The sequence below is a fragment of the Hypomesus transpacificus genome, chromosome 22, assembly GCF_021917145.1.
Source record: "Hypomesus transpacificus isolate Combined female chromosome 22, fHypTra1, whole genome shotgun sequence".
NCBI lineage: Eukaryota > Metazoa > Chordata > Actinopteri > Osmeriformes > Osmeridae > Hypomesus > Hypomesus transpacificus.
The window spans coordinates 6,455,814-6,469,008 of record NC_061081.1 but is presented as its reverse complement, the minus strand read 5'-3'; the positions used below and the strand labels follow the sequence as shown (position 1 = coordinate 6,469,008).

The 13,195-nt window shown below is 52.7% G+C and overlaps 1 protein-coding gene across 1 annotated transcript; it reads right to left on the bottom strand.

The window, feature by feature from the left end:
* Positions 1-1,623: 1,623 nt before the first annotated feature.
* On the bottom strand, positions 1,624-10,013 carry tnksa (tankyrase, TRF1-interacting ankyrin-related ADP-ribose polymerase a; the record flags this gene model as incomplete). Its single annotated transcript, XM_047045259.1, has 22 exons — positions 1,624-3,314; positions 3,411-3,567; positions 3,665-3,851; positions 4,057-4,162; positions 4,303-4,377; positions 4,550-4,647; positions 4,744-4,864; positions 5,029-5,108; positions 5,284-5,545; positions 5,631-5,819; positions 5,942-6,051; positions 6,144-6,363; positions 6,701-6,866; positions 6,975-7,120; positions 7,237-7,316; positions 7,435-7,606; positions 8,019-8,097; positions 8,277-8,368; positions 8,527-8,648; positions 9,393-9,579; positions 9,667-9,733; positions 9,913-10,013. Coding segments are annotated over 22 exons (2,904 nt in total), but the record flags the coding sequence as incomplete, so codon positions are not given.
* Between the last annotated feature and the right edge of the window lie 3,182 nt (positions 10,014-13,195).

The following is a 13,195-nucleotide window of genomic DNA, read 5'->3' as shown; positions in this document are numbered from 1 at the left end:
AGAGCAGATAAATGGCAGAAAAACAGGTGGAATATCCCTGACTTCCTGTTAATGTAAACCCATACGGAACAGGAAGCCCCAGGGGGCAAAGGCTTCTGGGTAAACCCAGGATTTGGATCCCTCCCACTTCCTGTCTGATTAAAATGCCCCCTCCCCCTTCTACAGCACTTTGAACTGATGCCATCCTGGGGTTTATCTGTGAGTAGGAGGTGATGAAAACACTGGGACAATAGCAGGTAGATGAAGAGCTTCATAGAAACACAATGTCTAGATCAGAGAGAGACAGTACTGTAGGGGAACAATTAGTAATCAATGCAATACTTTCTACCTGTGTCTGTTTCCAGTCCTGTGTCATCAAGGCAATATCATCCCTCCAGACCAAACAGAGCGAACCTGCTTAGTGACGGCCAGACGTTATTAGCCTCATTAATTTATTTCTAAGATTCCATTGTTAAATAAAACAATGTTCTTTACATGTGTTTCTGGTCATCTGTTGTTTTGCAGTTGTAACTACATGTATAGTTGATACATATGAGATCATAGTCTATTACACACAGTTTATATAAGATTATAGTTTATTGTGATTCTGATTTTCGGCATAAGGACACATAACTGACTCCATTCTAGACTGACTCTCCATCACCAATTTTATACACACAAATGTGTATACAATATTATAGACACAAATCTAACATGCATGGACTCAGAACTGAAGTTAAGATAGTAAAAACATAGTGGAAACATATCTACAGTGGAAATATACATATAATGAATACATACATGAATGATTTCATGATATTTAAGGGCTATGTATGTCAACCTCAGAAGCAGTCATCTCTACAGCACTGCACTGGGCTACCAAGACTGGACCTCTAGCTCCCCCTGGTGACCCAGCGCAGTACTGCACCCACACAGCCTGCTCTGCAGACTGGTGTAGACATGTCAGATCCATTATCACAACCCACCCCACCTTGCCCTTGAGCAACACACTTCACCACACAACCTCCAGAGCGGCTGTGTTTGTTGTCACCAAGAGATGGACATGGATTTCTATTCAACTAAACGTCATTCGGTTTTCCACTATAAACATACCGCTGCTGTCGTTCTCTACTCAGCTGTCTGTCCCCCCCAACAGGACAGCTAGCGGAGTGCCGAATGATTAATCGAGGCCGGACTGCCTATCTCTAATGAAGTGGGTTCTAATGCCCATCCTGGATGCGTGGGTTAATTAAGCCTCCTGAATGTATGCATTGATGAACCATCCTGGTTTCCTTTTCCAAGGTTTGACGGCTGAGTAAATGGCCCTCTGTCATCAAAGCGATTCATCTTCCGCCTCGCAGGAAATCAATCCCCTCCTACACAGGAAGCTGGAGCCTCGCCAGAACCGCCTTCACAACCAGTAAAGCCCTCAACTCATCTTTCATTAGGCCCTCCTCCACCCTTTCCTCTCTTCTCCCCTCTGTCTCTGTCCCCCAGGACGCCTAGGTGTCTGTCACTCCACCTCCCCCCCCTGGCAGCACACCTCCAGGCTGAGTAGACGTGACAAGCATTCGGACAGAACCAGGAGAGGGGAGGGTGAGGGAAGACAGCAGGGAAGCATAGAAGGAGCAGCGGGCTGTGTAGTCAGATATGAACAGTTCTTTATTTAGACACCTGTAGAGGAATGAAGAGGAGTGGCATTTCATTGGTCAGCTCACTCTGGTCACATGGTTTATACAGGAAGGAAGTGGGGAAACAAATAAACCAGATCAGGCTTAGGGTGGTAGTCCGTTATGTCGTAAGATTCTCTCGCGCACGCACGCACACATACGCACACACACACACACGCACACCTTATGTCAGTAGCGGAACATCTCATATGAAGATGCCTTTCTTCCGAGAAAAAAATTAAAACAAAATCAAAGATTCAAAACCACAAAAAAAGAAAGTTATTTACAGTATCAATAAAAGCTCTCTCTTCATTAGTAAACGACAAGGTGAGCTTTACAAAGGCATCGTCATCTGCTTATACAATACTAGACATCTTTACCCCACCCCCCCCCGACCCCCCAGTCTCCTACACCTCCCCTCCTCCACCCACCAGAAAGTGCTAATCCATGACATGATGAGTTTGACTGGGTGCAGCCCACCTCCCCACTCTGGAGACAGGAGGAGGCAGAAGGTTCCGGTTTTCTTGTGCAAAGTCAGGTCCATCAAACCGTTTTTTAGCTTGTTTAAAATGATTAGCTTGTTTAAAATGAGCTGGTCACACACACACACACATATCCTGGTGCTGTTCCTGAACCATAACCATCCCCAGCACTTACAGAACCCTGCAGTCAGAGAGGACTCAGACCAGCCCAGGGTACGGCTAGGAGCTGACCTAGCAGCCAAGGTAGCTGTGCCTGCAAACACACCGGTCTCTACGAGAAATTGCCATGGAAACATGGTCCCGTCATTACAACATATTCAAAACCACGACAGGGTCAAAACCAGTCACTAAGACATGATGATGAAAGTCAGTGAGGAGGGCAGAGCTGGGCGTTAGTGTGGTTTGAAAAACAGACTGCGGTGTGGACGTGTTCACGCGCACGTGTGTGTTGGAGATTCAACGTTCCTCTGGAACTCCCCTGTTCCAGAGTGTGAGGCCTCAACAAGCCTTCATCCCAGCCCTACGTTATTATAAAGGTCGTTTTCCATTGAGCACTTCAGTCTTTGACGAATGACTTTCAAGTTCCTGTCCCAAACTTTCACCAATCACCTCTGTCTATCTGGACCAGTAGACCTACCTCTCCCCCCAGCACAGCCAATTAGAGAGCAGCTTCATCTGCTATGAAGTGCTGTGATGTACATAGTGTCAGGTGAAGGCAGCACTGTTGTGGTCAAACCAAAGTGGGATAAACAACAATAAACAATTGTAAACAATAATAATAATAATAACAACAACCACCACTGCAGGGATGAGGAAGGTGTGAGGGAACAGTGAAGGTGATGTCGTTTCAGTGATGTAGAGTGAGGAGGAGGAGGATGGGGGTGGGGTTTACAGTCATTTCAATAGAACTGAGTGTCCATGGAGGGGATGTGGTCTTGGAACAGCCTTGTCTCTGTGTTGTCATGGTCCTGCTTCTGGTCCAGTAGGTTGGATTGGGCTAGCTAAGCCCAGAATGTGTCAAGTTTAAAAAGGAGAGACGAGGGTAACAGTGTGTGTGGTCCTGGTCCTAGTTCTGGTTCTGGTCCCGGTTCTGGTCCTAGGACTTCTGCTCCCCAGGGGCTATGGGTGCAGGGCAGGTCTCTGGTTTCAGGATCTGGTAGGTGATCAGGTATTCTGGGTAGGCCTGGACAAGGTGGAGGGGTAAGGTGTGAATACTTGCATCCGTGTCCATACGCCTGTGTGTGTGTTATGCTTCTCAATGTGTGTGTGTGTGTCTCACCTGCTCTCCCCTGTAGATGACGTACTCTGCGTAGGCCAGGCCGTTGACGCTGGGCCGGCCAATCACAGAGTGGTGTCCGGGGGGGGCGTGGGCCATCTTCATGGCGCTGAACTGGAGGAAGGACTTCCCCAGGGTCACCCGGCAGAACAACATCTGCCTGCACCAGACACACACACACACACACACACATTAGAACACTGCACACACTTGACTTTCTCACTCCCCCCTCGCCCCACGTCGCCTCTCTCTCGGACCTGTGGCAGATGTAGCAGGAGCGGTCCTTGTGGGCGGGACATCCGGTGCCTCCTCCAATCCCGTACACGTACTGGTTGCTCTTGGAGGAGTTCTCGGCAAAGTAGATCCCCGCCCCGAACATGCCCCCGATGTAGGCGTGGCGCTCGTCGAAGCCCTTGTGGATGATGGCGTTGATGAAGGGGGAGCCTAAGGAGGTGCGGGAGAGAGGAGGCAGAGAGAGATCATCACGGTGGCGACCAGAGTTGGCGACAGGGTCGGGGGGCAGGTTAGGGCCACGGTGATGGTTAGGGGGAGGCGTCAGGGGTTAAAGGGGAAGTTGCGTTCTACGGCCAGGGTGGGGTGGGGGGGGGCAGGGTTAGGATTTGGGACGGGGTCGGGTTGGGGTGTGTACCATGGAAGAGCATGCGCTCATTGTGGTGGTTGTGGTTCTCGTCGGCGATCTCCTTCTGCCTGTGGGAGTACCTCTCCCTCAGCTTCTTGTTGACCACCTTCTGGATCTACGGGGAGGACAGGGAGGGGTTAGTGCTGGCAGCCTTCCACACTGGGAGCAGTGGTAGCCTATCACTGGAGGAGGAGCTGGAGGGGAAGTGAGGGGGGAAGCGAGGGCCCACCCCCAGGGATGAGCCCTGGTCTTCACCTTGAGGATGTTGTAGCGGCTGAACACCCCTCCGGCGTTCCCTCCGTCGCGGTGCTCCCTGATTGTGTTCTGCAGCTGGAGACACACACAGAGCAAGCCACGGGTCACTAACACAAGAGGAGGCGACACGGTGTCGCTGGGGTGGGATTTTCTTTTAGAGAACAACAGAGAGAGGGGGAGAGAGAGAGAGAGAGAGATAGAGAGAGAGGGAGAGAGTGAGAGAAAGAATGTGTGTGTGTGTGTGTACCTCCTCCTCCACAGACTGAAACTCCTTATCATCAGGCGCCAGGTCTATGAGCACAGTCCCCTGACTGGCACAGTGGAAGGCCAGGTAGGGGTTTCCTCCTAGCACGCCACAACACAACATCAGGACGGGTTCCCCTAAACGTGACAATGGGTTGATCCCCCCCCCCCCCACTTGTCCCTGGTGCGACCCCTGACCTTGCTGTCCCCCCAGCAGTCTCTCGATGCCCTTGATCAGCTTGTGGCGGTGTCCGTAGGCGTTGATGCCGATCTCCTTCAGCTCCTCGTGACCCATGTCTGCTAGCACGTCCAGCGTTATCTGCCGTGGAGACAGCACAGCCAATCGGAAACAGTACAGACTAGACTTCAGCCAATCCAAAAAATCAGTACAGGACAGTCTGCCAATACAAGATTCTGTGGTTGATAGCTAGCCAGATTGGGGTGAATGTGTTGCATTGTGTGTGTGTGTGTGTGTGTGTGTACCTGTTCCCTCTCAAAAATTTCCCTGAGGTGGTCCAGCCCCAGACTCTTCAGGAACTGGCTGATGGTCATGTCCAGCAATGCTGTGGAAGGAAACGTGCACACACACACACACACACACAGCACACACAGACCACACACACCACACACACACACACCACACTCATACAGGTTAACATAAATAGACAGATTGTACTTCCTATTCTACAGGTGATGGTCGACAAACACTAATATATGATTGGCTGTTGCGTAACGCACTCTCTCCTTCCTTCCTGTCCGACCCACAGGCTCCGTCCGCGGGCCCCGTGGCCCCGCCCACCGTGAGGTCACCGAGGGACGTGGCCAGGTTGTCGATGCTGCTGGCTGCTGACAGGCAGGCGGGGGTGGAGGTGGGGGAGACGACGGTCGCCGTGGCGGCGGCGACGGCGGCAGCGCTGACGACCGTGGCCTGGGACTTCAGGCAGCTGGGGAGGGCGTCGGGCGGCATGGCGTCTATCAGCAAGGCTCTGATGTCATCAGCCTGAGACGACGGAGGAGGTCACACCCGGTTAGGAGCCCGTGTACCGTGGCCAAGGACAGTGTGTGTGTGTTTTGGGAGCGCCTACCGTGGCGAGGTCGAGGGGCGTCTGTCCTTCCTGGTTCTTCATGGTGGGGTCGGCTCCGTGAGCCAGCAGCAGAGCGCAGAGCTGCGTGCGGCCCTTCTGGGCGGCCTCGTGCAGCGGGGTGAAGGCCCACTTGTCCGTGGCGTTGACACACGTGTTGTACTTGATGAGCAGGGCGGCGATGTCCACGTGCTGGAGGTGACGAGGGGAGAGGAGGATGAACGTGTTGCTAAGGTGTTCATACAACCTCTCACTTTGGGGGGGGGGGGGGGCGGACGTGTCAGCATGGTGTGTGCGTGTGTGTGTGTCATTACCCCGTAGGAGGCAGCGTTGTGGAGGGGGATGAGCCCCCCCTTGTCCTGGGCGTTGACGTCAGCTCCATGCTCCAGCAGGTACTCTGCTACCTCCAGGTTGTTGTAGCCAGCTGGTGGGGGGTGGGGGGGTGTCAGTATTAATCCACACCTTCCTACACATCCTGATGCCTGGGGGATGGAGTGGAGGGGGTGTTAGGTTTACCTGCCAGGTGCAGGGGGGTGGAGTTGCGCCCCTGCGTGTCTCTGCAGTTGATGTTCTCGGGGCTGCAGAGCTTCTGGACGCGGGCCAGGCAGCCCTTCTTGGCAGCGTCCAGCAGGGCGGCGTCGCCCCGCAGCAGGTCCTGGATGTCCGTGTCGCCCTCCTTCACCAGGTCCAGGGGCGTGTTCCCATCCCGGTTCTTCTTGGTGGGGTCTGCTCCGTGCTGGGAGAGAGGAGGGAGCAGGGGGGAATACTAGGGGGGTGAGACTCAGTTCTAGCCTCGCGTCGACACACCCAGCGCCTAGCCCCCCTGTGGAATATAGAACGAGAGGGAGAAAGAAGGAGAGAGCGAGCCAGGGCAATGGAGAGAGAGAGAGAGAGAGAGGAAGACAGACAGACAGACAGACAGACAGACAGACAGAGACAGAGACAGAGACAGAGAGAGAGAGAGAGAGAGAGAGAGAGAGAGAGAGAGAGAGAGAGAGAGAGAGAGAGAGAGAGAGAGAGAGAGAGAGAGAGAGAGAGAGAGAGAGAGAGAGAGAGAGAGGTGCAGGCGGTACCTTCAGCAGCAGCTTGCAGATCTCGTATTTGCCCTTGGCGGCGGCCTCGTGGAGCGGGGTGAACTTCCACAGGTCGGCCACGTTGACCGACGCCCCGTGCCTGACCAGCAGCTCGGCCACCTCGTAGTGGCCGTAGGAGCAGGCGTTGTGGAGAGGCACCAGACCCCTGGAGGGGGGTTAGCACGCTATATGACACGCTGTACACCTAGCCTTTACTTTGCATGTACCTGGCATGTAACCAGCATGTAACCACAGTAACCAGCGTGTGGCTCACCCCTTGTCCTTGGCGTGAACGTCGGCGCCGTGATGCAGCAGGTACTCCACCACGGTGACACGGTTGTAGCCGGCGGCAAAGTGGAGTGGCGTGGAGTGGCGTCCCTCCAGATCCCTGCAGTTAACGTTCTGAGCCGAACACAGAGACTGGGGAGGGGAGGGAGGGGGGGTCAACACACTGCTGCCCTCCTGGAGCTACCTGGGTACATTCTCCTCACCTTTGCTTCCCCACATTGACCGTGTTCAGGTCTCGACTGGCTCACCTTTACAGTGTCCAGGTCTCCAGCCTTGGCCGCCTCCAGGAGGCGGTAGTCTACGTCAGAGTTCCGTACCGGAACGTTCTCTGGAGAGCACACAGGAGAACGTGAGTAGAGCAGCAGTAGCACCAGACACAGAGCCATGTGTGCACACACACAGACACACACACACACACCCACACAGACACACACACAGACACACACCGTTGAGGATCTGCTGCACGGCCTCATTGCCCATCTGGGAGGCGGTGAAGCCCTGGAGTGACAGGATGGAGGCGTCGGCCCCGTAGCCTAGTAACTGTCGGCAGGTCTGGAGGTGTCCAGCCATGGCTGCTCTGTGGAGGGCCGTCTGACCCAGAGAGTCCAGGGCATTCACCTAGGGAGGGGGAGTGATTAACAACCAGAGAGCCAGAGCCAGAGAGGTAGGGAGAGAAGGTGAGAGGGACAGGGCAGAGGTAGAGAGAGGTAGAGAGAGAAGGTGAGAGAGACAGGGCAGGTAGAGAGAGGTAGAGAGAGAAGGTGAGAGAGACAGGGCAGGTAGAGAGAGGTAGAGAGAGAAGGTGAGAGAGACAGGGCAGGTAGAGAGAGGTAGAGAGAGAAGGTAAGAGAGACAGGGCAGGTAGAGAGAGAAGTTAAGAGAGACAGGGCAGGTAGAGAGAGAAGTTAAGAGAGACAGGGCAGGTAGAGAGAGGTAGAGAGAGAAGTTAAGAGAGACAGGGCAGGTAGAGAGAGGTAAAGAGAGAAGTTAAGAGAGACAGGGCAGGTAGAGAGAGGTAGAGACATGGCACCTTTGCTCCGTGCTTCTGCAGGACCTCCAGGATGTCGTTATGGGATCTCTCAGCTGCTACATGGAGCGGCGTCATGAAGCTAGGACAGAGGAGAAATGAGTCATGAAGCTAGGACAGAGGAGACATGAGTCATGAAGCTAGGACAGAGGAGACATGAGTCATGAAGCTAGGACAGAGGAGACATGAGTCATAAAGCTAGGACAGAGGAGACAGGAAGCTAGGACAGAGGAGACATATTTGTGATTGTAGGTCACTCACTCATTGTTCTTCTCGTTGACATTGGCTCCCTTCCTCAGCAGCAGCTCTGTCACCTGCTTCCTCTTAGGGTGTGGGGAGGCTACCACACAGTGCTGCAGGCACACACGCACGCACACACACACACGCACGCACACACACACACACCCTCAGTCTGTGCCTATATGTGTGTGTGTGTGTACAGGATTGCATGTGTATAGGTTCACCTGTGTGTAGGTTTGCATGTGTGTGTGTGTGTGTGTGTGTGTCTCACCAGTGCCGTGTCATGGGTCTGAGGGTGTTTGAAGTTGATGATCTCTAGAGCCAGGCTCTTCTTGGCCTTGGCCATGTCTGCCTCCCTCGCAGCCTGAAGGAGGGAGTGGCCCTTGAACTCATCTGCACACAACACACACACACCACAGAACACACACCGCAGAAATGGGCCTTCAGCCAACGTCATCACGACTATGGAAGTTGAGGGGATCACAGTCGATTTTCTCGGGTCATGCGTGTGCGAGAATGTGTGTACGTGTGTGTGTGCGCGTGTATGTGCGCGTGTATGTGTGTGAGTGTATCTGTGTGTATGTGTGCGTGTGTGTGCGTGTGTGTATGTGTGTGTGTGTGTGTATGTGTATGTGTATGTGTATGTGTGTGTATGTGTATGTGTGTGTGTGTGTGCATGTATGTGTGTGTGTGTATGTGTATGTGTATGTGTATGTGTGTGTGTGTGTGTGTGTGTGTGTGTGTATGTGTATGTGTGTGTATGTGTATGTGTGTGTGTGTGTGTGCATGTATGTGTGTGTGTGTGTATGTGTATGTGTATGTGTGTATGTGTATGTGTATGTGTATGTGTATGTGTATGTGTATGTGTATGTGTGTATGTGTATGTGTATGTGTATGTGTATGTGTATGTGTATGTGTATGTGTATGTGTATGTGTATGTGTATGTGTATGTGTATGTGTGTGTGTGTGCATGTATGTGTGTGTGTGTATGTGTATGTGTATGTGTATGTGTATGTGTATGTGTATGTGTATGTGTATGTGTATGTGTATGTGTATGTGTGTGTGTGTGCATGTATGTGTGTGTGTGTATGTGTATGTGTGTGTGTGTATGTGTATGTGTGTGTGCACTCCTCTCACAGGTGAGCCTCTCCTTGAGCTCCGGCGTGGGGGCCATGTCCACAGCACTCTTGCCGTGGCAGTTGACGAGGGTGGGGTCGGCAGCATGGGCCAGCAGCAGGGAGCACACCTCCACACGGTTCTTGGAGGCGGCCTCGTGGAGGGGAGTGAACTGCCACAGGTCCATGGCGTTGACACAAGCCCCATGCTGGGAAAGAGGGAGGGAGGATTATCATAAAGGTCTCGCATACAACGATGTACTGCCTAGTGTGCATGCTGTGTGTGTGTGTGCTACCTTAAGCAGCAGCTCAGAGACTTCGTAGTGTCCGTAGGAGCAGGCGTTGTGGAGCGGTACCAGACCCCTGCAGCACAGAGACACACAGACATGAACCATCAGAGAGGCCCAGCCTCAACCCCGTCCCTCAGCCTCACTCTCCCCTCCCTAGCCTCCGTCCCCATGCCCAAACATCATCCCCAGGCCTCATCCCCCGCCCCCCCTCCCCCCACAGCCCAGCCTCATCCCCAGCCACCCCAGTCTTACCCCTTGTCCTTGGCATGGACATCGCCACCGTGCTGGAGCAGCAGCTGGACGATCCTGACCCTGTTGTAACCTGCAGCCAGGTGGAGTGGAGTGGACTGGAGCGGGGGGGGGGGGGGGGGGGGGGGGGGGGGGGGGGGGGAGAGAGGAGGGGGGGTGGAAGGAGGAGAGGGAGGGATTAGCACAGCAATAAGTTCCCCTCAGCGTGTGTGAGTGTGAGAGTCATGTAGGTATCCCTGCAGAGGTCACAGGGCAGTGAGAACACTGACAGCTGAGCTCCATGGAGCAGACGTCTCCCTCCTCCCCCCCCTCCCTCCTCCCGTCCCCTCGCCTTCAGCCCAGCAAAACACGATGCAACACAAGCCCTTCCTCCTCATGCAGCTAATAACCACCTTGGCCTGTCTGGATCAGAGACCTGGCTCACGCTGATGATGTCACAGTATCAGACATGAGGCTCAAGGCTGGATTCCCGTAGCAGGCTGATGATGTCACAGTGTGTGAGATGCAGTGACTCAGGCTACAAGGACAGTTGGGGCAGGCCAGCAGCAGGTTGAGGAGGTCATACAGGTGCGGGGGCATGTGCAGTGGTGGGTTGGACAGGGACGGGGGGCAACTATGCTTCCATTCCAGGTAGGGCGGGGGAAGGTTTAAACCCCTCCCATTTAGTCAAAACACAGCTACGTTGATTTGGAGGTGGCGGGTAATGTCATGTGTCATGTGATCAGAACAAGGCCGAGATCAGGCATGTGCACGGGGGAGAAGGCGGAGCCAGCCAACATCACAGTCCAGGGGGAACCAAACGGGTGCACCAATCAGGGAGCTTCTCATGAAAACAACTTACCAGCATTGTGTGAGATGTTGACTGACGGACAACACAGCCAAAACAACAGAACATCAGTACACTAATGAGAGGAGATCCTAGTTAGATTTCAGTCTGAACTCTGAACCCTCTACCTTCTGAATGTGAGGAGGGAGACAGGCAGACAGACAGACAGACAGGCAGGCAGGCAGGCAGGCAGACAGACAGGCAGAGACAGGGGAGGAGGGAGAAGCAGGGGTAGCTGTGTAGCAAAGCAGGAGATGAGGTCATCATCATCATCAGACAGGCAGAATGACTAGCTGTCTCTCTGGCTCAGTGTCTGACCACGAATATGCAGCAGGTTAACAGTATGTGTGTGTTTAACAGGTTTTAAGTGCGTGTATATAAATGCAGCCCAGGGCTCCGTCACCATGGAGACACCATTGTAAGGGGGTATGGGCCTCACTTAGACTCCACCCCTCAATCTGTCAGCCCAGTGGGTGGGGGAGGGGTGGGGGGGCGCCATACAATAACAAACCCTGATGACAAAAACAAAAACACACACAGACAAACACTAGAAGTCACTGAGTCGAAGAAGAGAACATGTTGTCACCTGGTCTTTGGGTACAAATGGAATGATGAGAGGAGGAGAAAGAGAGAGAGGGACAAAGAGAGAGGAAGAGAAAGGGAGAAGAAGGGTGAGAGAGAGAGCGAGAGAGAGCGAGAGAGAGAGCGAGAGAGAGAGAGAGAGAGAGAGAGGAGTGTGTTGGGAGCTGAATAAAGGCTTGTGTTTTTAATCATGTAAAAAAACAGCGCCTGTACAAGGGAGGCAGAAGAGGAGGGTGGGAGGGAGGGAGGGAGGGAGGGAGAGACAAGACAGGAGGGGGATGAGAGGAGGGTGGGAGGGAGGGAGAGACAAGACAGGAGGGGGATGAGAGGAGGCAGTGATGAGGGGGGAGGATGAAAGGGAAAGGGAGGATGTTCTTGTCTTTGTTCCTGTTCTTGCTGTTTTTTTTCCCCCTCCTTCACTCGTTATGGGATGGTGAACCAGTAACCATGCCAACAATGACTGCTAGCTGTCAGCAGTTGCCATGGCGGCAGAGCGAACTATAATATCTACCATGAAATGAGGACTACAGTTGGAGCTACTCTGCGACACACACACAGACACAGACACACACACACACAGACACACACACACACAGACACACACAGACAGGTAAGTGTTTAGAGGGCCCAGTCACGTCTGGGTCTTCAGTAGGCAGGAGAGGCATGATAGATGGTTGTATTGTGGGGGGGGGGGGGGGGAGGAGCCCCCTGTTTGCAGGGAGCCAGGAGGGGATCAATATCACATTAGAGCTTCTGGAGTCTGCTGACCCCCCCCACACCACTACTGCTACTGAATCCTGTACATTACTGTTGGTGCAGAAGTATGGGTTTGTGTGTGTGTGTGTGTGTGCGTGTGTGCGTGTGTTTGTGTATGTGTGTGTGTGCCAGTATGATTGAAAACCTTGCAAGGGAGGATATTATTAACACAGCCGAGTATTATCAAGCTGCCTTCACAGAAAGCAATCACTTACTCACTACACACACACACACGGTCTTGAATCACTCCACTCTACTGGTTCAATAACCACAAAAGCCTTCCAGTTTCTTTCCATTTTCAATGCTGAAAGAGAAGGGGGAGGGAGAGGGGGGGAAAGAGAGAGGAACAGAAAAAGAGAAAGAGGGAGGGAAAGAGAAGAGAGGGAGAACGACAGGGGTAAAAGCAAGGAGAGGTTGATGAAAAGCTGAAAGAGGACAGGATGCTATAGGAAAGTAGAGTATAGTAGTGTTAAGGACATTAGAAAGAAAAGTAGAGTATAGTAGTGTTAAGGACATTAGAAAGGAAAGTAGAGTATAGTAGTACTGAGGACATTAGAAAGGAAAGTAGAGTATAGTAGTGTTAAGGACATTAGAAAGGAAAGTAGAGTATAGTAGTGTTAAGGACATTAGAAAGGAAAGTAGAGTATAGTAGTGTTAAGGACATTAGAAAGGAAAGTAGAGTATAGTAGTGCTGAGGACATTATACTATATGAAGGGAAAGGAAAGTAGAGTATAGTAGTGCTGAGGACATTATACTATATGAGGGGGAAGGAGAGTAGAGTATAGTAGTGCTAAGGACATTATACTATATGAAGGGGAAGGAGAGCAGAGTATAGGAGGGGAGAGTATAGTAAAGGACAGTAGGAGGGGAGAGGAGGAGAGGAAAGGAGGAGTGAGGAGGGTAAAGGAGTCAAGGAGAGGAGGGGATGGGGGGGACAGGAGAGGATGATAGACTGACGAGCAGATCATCTTCTGGGAAAGCTTCATTAGAGTTTTAATATGCTTCATTGTGTCGATTACAAATGTGGCTGCCGTCATACCCTCATGGAAATCTATCAGACTGTGGATGCCATCGTTCAGCAAGCTGGGACTGAGGACTGACAGACGCACCGCTGGTAGGGT